The sequence below is a fragment of the Varanus komodoensis genome, unplaced genomic scaffold (assembly GCF_004798865.1).
Source record: "Varanus komodoensis strain SLA01 unplaced genomic scaffold, ASM479886v1 scaffold15, whole genome shotgun sequence".
Lineage (NCBI taxonomy): Eukaryota > Metazoa > Chordata > Lepidosauria > Squamata > Varanidae > Varanus > Varanus komodoensis.
The window spans coordinates 25,478,567-25,484,159 of NW_025335440.1; the positions used below are offsets into that span (position 1 = coordinate 25,478,567).

General features: G+C 44.0%; 1 protein-coding gene across 1 annotated transcript in view; it reads left to right on the forward strand.

The window, feature by feature from the left end:
• Positions 1-1,172: 1,172 nt before the first annotated feature.
• Positions 1,173-5,593, forward strand: part of LOC123020843 (macrophage mannose receptor 1-like) — a 5,112-nt gene continuing 691 nt past the window's right edge. Inside the window, exons 1-3 of the mRNA XM_044425033.1 lie at positions 1,173-1,352; positions 3,870-4,027; positions 4,665-4,778. Coding sequence (XP_044280968.1) covers positions 1,268-1,352; positions 3,870-4,027; positions 4,665-4,778 — 357 coding nt within the window. The 5' untranslated portion in view covers positions 1,173-1,267. The remainder of the gene's footprint in view (positions 1,353-3,869; positions 4,028-4,664; positions 4,779-5,593) is intronic.

Consider the following 5,593-nt stretch of genomic DNA (forward strand, 5'->3'; position numbering starts at 1 on the left):
TAGCCAGGACCCAAGCCGTTTAGGGCTTTATAGGTCATAACCAACACCTTGAATTGGGCCCGGGGTTCAATGGGAAGCCAGTGAAGCTGACGGAGGACTGGAGTCATGTGAGCATAACGCCCCGTCCCCGTCAGCAACCTGGCAGCTCTATTTTGCACCAATTGAAGTGTTTGGACCATCTTCAGGGGAAGCCCCACGTAAAGCGCGTTACAGAAGTCTAGGCGGGAAGTCACCAGCGCGTGTGTCACTGTCGCCAGGAGTCGTACTCCAGGTAGGGGCGCAGCTGATTAATCAGCCGAAGCTGAAGGAAGGCGCTCCTCGCCACCGCTGTCACCTGAGCTTCCAATGAAAGCTCCGGGTCGAGGAGTAATTCATCATTGTTGGTTGACCATGTCTCTGTATGCTATAGAATCATTGTTCTTCCACAAGTGTTTTCCATGGTATGCTTCTATTAGGACATCAAAGGAGCAAATGACCCACTTTCTTCAGATATTACAAAGAAATCCCAATGTGTTTTTAAAGACACATACACACCATAGGCAATCGCAAGTGAGGCTGCAGTGAATTAAACCACAAAACCCCAAACTTAACCCAACCAGTTTCAGTTATGTTGGTTTTGGCTTCTGTCAAATCGAGGAGGTAACAAGCTTGTTTTTCTTTCTCCTGAAGCTTTCTTTTCCCTTTTTTAGCCGTACACTTTAGGTCAAAGATGTTGAACCTTTTTCAAGTCAAAGGCTGGGTATATTTAGGTTTAGAGAAATTCTCCTTGGTGGTGGGCAGGGTCATAACACTAAAAATAACAGCATATTTTGATGGAAAGCTATTACTCCCAAGAGAGGTATGTTAACCAGGTAGACTCTGGAAACATGCAAAACAAGGAGAACATCAAATAATTGGGGTAAAGAGCATGGCCACCTGAGAACCATCACAGGGGCGGATTTGGATCCAAGGTACACCACAGATGGTCAAGAGGTCCTTTACTGAAAGAAAGTAGGTGTAACCTTGGAAGCTGATTGGATGGAAGAACAAGAGGTTATGTCATTCCAAGTTCTTTAGAGGAACAGCCGAGGTTAAACGGAGCAGATATGTACAAACAAGTGCTGCCCAGAGAGAGTTTTGAGTACCTCTCATTTAACTGAAGATTGTTGCTTGTGTATGTTGTCTTGCAGAATCATATTTGCCTATCAAGTGTCCTGAAGGATGGATATCATATGCAGGTCACTGTTATAGCATTTTCAGAGAAACTGTCTTGTGGAATGATGCTTTAATGTTCTGCCGAAAAGAAGGTGGAGATCTGGCGAGTGTCCACAATGTTGAAGAATACAGCTTTATAATTTCTCAGCTTGGGTACAGTGAGTATTTGTATGTTAGCACTGTTAACCTTGAATTCTAAAAATTAGTGTTGCTTTTTTTCACCAGTAGCACTGTTAGCATATTAAAATGGCATCTACTTGGTCAAATCTCATACATCCCACCAATAATTGACAAATAGGGTGGTGTTTTCAAGAATTTTGACAACAATGTCAGCATTTTTCAGACTTGAAGAACTTCTTTCAAGTGTGTTTTCTCAGTCTTTAAGAGTTAGGGTAATGAATTTGTATTAATATATGTGGGAAATGTGGTACTTATGAAAAGAGCTGGGCCACTAGAGGGAGGGCTGCAGCAAGCTCGTGAAATGTGGGGTTGGGCCAGTCTAAAGAAGCAGCAGCAGCAGCAGTGACAAGACTGGAATGGGATCTGTTGGCCATGTTGGCAAGACTGTGTTTGTGCTATGATTCTGGGTGCTCCCAGATGAAGCTTTTATTGTGGACATTGTAGGTGGAACATAAGACACTGTCTTATACTGAGTCGGAAATTGGATCCAAGTCGTGCAGTATCATTGAGAAACACTGGCAGTAGTCCTGAAGGGCTTCCAACAGAAGCTTTGCAACCCAACCTGGAGGTGTCAGAAGCGGAGCCTAAATGCTTACATTCAAAGCAGCTCCTCAGTCATGGTGCTGTGGTTTTTCTGTGCAATCCCATTGCCTCATTCACAGAATTTTTACCAAGATTAGGGAAGGTCTTGAAGATGTTGCCTTCAACTTGTGGTCCTCCCACAGGGACAAGGCTGGGGAAACAAACAGGAAAGCCCTGTGGCAGTTTCAGGGATGCAGGATCAGGAGTGAAGGACCAAAACAGTTCATACTTGTTTATTCAGTTGGTGAATTGCTATCTAGTTGAAGCTCACAGGTCACAGAATCAAAGTGAATGCCATAAAACCACCTTAAAGGAATGGTGTTAACGGTTTACTTTATGGTATACTTTCAAATAATTTTAAGAAGAAGAGCTAAGAACCCATGGGACTAAAACATGGAAAAAGACTATTTAACAAGCAATTTCTCTGTCATGAGGTAAAGACTACAATGACCTGAATAATGCTGGAAGCCAAAGCGTGTTCCACATTCTGCATGGACTCTGAATTAGTCAGAGGAAGTCCCGTGTGCACATTTTGGCAGGCACATCTCATTCTGAGTGTTCTGGGTCAGAAGAAAGGAAACACCTGCTGTATTTTGGCAGGGGCTCTGTAATGCAACATTAGTGACAGATACTCTTATAGGTGAGCACAACGAACTCGAAGAGGACACATAGGGTGCAGTCCTGCGGGGCTGCCCACCACTCTCTGAACTCGGAGGCTTACAGGCATCCTACGCAAGGTGGCCCCTGCACATCTTTTCCTCCACAAAGCAATTAAATAGCTGCTTTTGGCCGTCTGACTGCAGCACTTCACAGCTGGAGAGGAGAGGGAGGCGTTGGCAGGATCTGTCTGATTTCCTTCCCCTCCCTGCACAGAACACCTCTGCAAGCCCGTTTCCAAGTCTGCCCTTACAGTCTTGGAGAAGTAGCCCATGTGGGTCCTTCTGTGCAGGGCGTGGGAGAGGGCGGTCTGCGCACCAGTTTTCTGACCTGATTGCTAGAGATCCAGACACTCCCGGGGCTGTCAAGGCACGACTTGGTGGCCAGAGGGTTGCTTTAGTATACAGTTAACAGGCAACTGCTTCCCTGGCTCTCGCTGCCTATCAGTTCTTGCTATCAAATATTTCTGCATAAAGCTTTCTTAAAATAATAATAAAAAACAATAATACTATTTCAGTGCTATGCACAGGCGGAAAGGTGGTATCTGGGACAGCGCTGAGGCAGTGCTCAAGTGTGGATGCTTCCTGTAGGCTCACTGCAGCCCCATTTGCAGCTGTTTGTGAGTGCGCACACAGGGAAAGTGAGGCGTCGTTAAGGGGACTGCAGATCTATTCATGCCCCCCATATCCCCAGCTAGCCCTCTCCTGCCACCCAGTCTTAACTCCTCATGTACTGGATGGTGATCTCCCATTCCCCATAAGGGGGCTCTTTGCTTCCTCTGCACCTGTTGTGTGTAACCAAGTCAGGGGAAAGAGGGCTCTGTGGAGGCTGTGAGAGTCATACATGTGATGCACGGGGACCATGAAGACGAACTGGACTATCTGGCAGCTCTGCTGGAATAATGCAAGGGCCAGCACCTTGAATACAGGGGCCAGATGTCTTAGAGCACAGCTCTCATTATCAGTCACCACCGCTTGCCTTGGCTAAGGCTGATGAGAGCTATAGGCTGGGACATCTGGAGGGCCACATGTGAATAGTGCATCAAAATAATTCATCATGCCTTTTCTTCCTCCTTTTGCTTTGACAAACTATGATAAGTAATACTTGGCCCAGACCATTTTAAGTGTTCAAAGCAGTCCACATATCACTGGAAGTTGTACTGGGGCTAATAGCAAAGTGATTCACTTTATGGAATAATTTTGTATACAAAACATACTTTTCTCCCCTCTGCTCCCCAATGTTTATGTGTGAATTAGGACCAACAGATGAATTGTGGATTGGACTCAATGACCTCAAAATCCAACTGTTCTTTGAATGGTCAGATGGGACCCCTGTGACATACACCAAATGGCTACGTGGGGAGCCAACACATACGACCTACAGACAAGAAGACTGCGTTGTTATGAAAGGAAAGGTAAAATGGCTGTGAACCTCTCATCTCATGATCCCAGCAGTTTTCTTCAAGTATTCCACTCATTTTATGCATTACTTCTGCCCAGTTTCTAGTATTAAGAGTGTTTCCTTTAAGCTTTATAATGGTCGTCAAAAAATTCACTAAAGATCATCACGGTTGTGTTTTCTGTAGAGACTTACATGCTTTAAAATATACGGAGAGCATATTTCCGATGGCATTTGGAGAGATCTGAGTTTAGTTCCAGAAAGCTTCTATGAGAAGAAATGTTCTGCTTATATAGGGCCCTTCTGTCCAAATTCAGGAGGTTTCCCAAATATGCCACTGCTTGTCTCATTCAGCAGGGTTGCCTGGCTCTTTGACACAACAACCCATCATGGCTTGTTATCATAGTTGGGATAGTGTGTTGCAAATACAGTCCAGGTCAATGCATTTCATATGTATTAGCTGCTTTGATTATATACAAAGCCACATTGATACATTAACAGAAAAACCCTTTTGTGGGTGCCTGCAGGCACAACATTGGGCACCCTTTCATGGAGGCAGTGTTGGGTTCCCCTGCTGTAGAGCAGGTTAATGACCAGGAATCCCCCAGATTTTTTAATAAGATCTTTGGCATCTTTTCTTATGTACGATCCAGGATGGCTATTGGGCTGATCAACCATGTGATACACCACTTGGATACATTTGCAAAAGGAAACCACTGAAAGAAGCTCCAGACGTAGAGGAGAAAATTGAAGAAGGCTGTCGGAGCGTAAGTTAAACAAGTGCAGCAGCAGCACAACACCACAATAACAACAAACACATGGGAGACCCCGGTGCTTATTTTGATGGGTTCAAAATACTTGTTGCTGTCATTGGATTTCCAGTACTTCTTAAACAGTGCAGACTTAAATAGAAACTTACTGACATGGCATTCCCAGGAAGTTAACCTTTTGTTTGTATGTTCATTGCAGCTAGGTATTACAGAAACCTTGTACCTGTTAATTAAGTAACAGTGTACAGACAACGCTGTATGTTTTTCTGCATACAGCAGGGCTGTACTGCACAATGCAGTAGAAAAGTATTTGCTGCAATTTGGTGTCCCCTAGATGTGTTGAACTACAGATCCCAGAATCCATCGGCCAGCTGAGCATAGCTAGCTGGGTTACGCCTGGATATTGGTCTTATACAGATTAAAAAAAAAAACCCTACAGCTCTTAGTATACCCTGGCAGCAGTACTGGGAGTTGTAGGACCTTTTTCTGTCCAAACATTCATGGGATTGCACTGATATTCACAAAATTAAAATGGTTGTACTCACCCATACTTTTAATGTCCATCTATTGCCATTTTATTGGCTACTGCATTTAAAGTTATTAATCCGTTGAGCTTTATCTGCTAGCAGATCTATCTGCTTTTTTAGTTGTTACTTTTAATGTGCCAATGCTATTTCATTATTTATTTGTCTGTTTTCTTTCATTCTGTAAGAAATATTTGTTTGCTACCTGTGAGTTTCTGTGTTTATGGGATGGGTTAAAAGAACATTAAAGGTGTAATGCAGTGGCCTCCTGACATTGCTGGGGGGGGG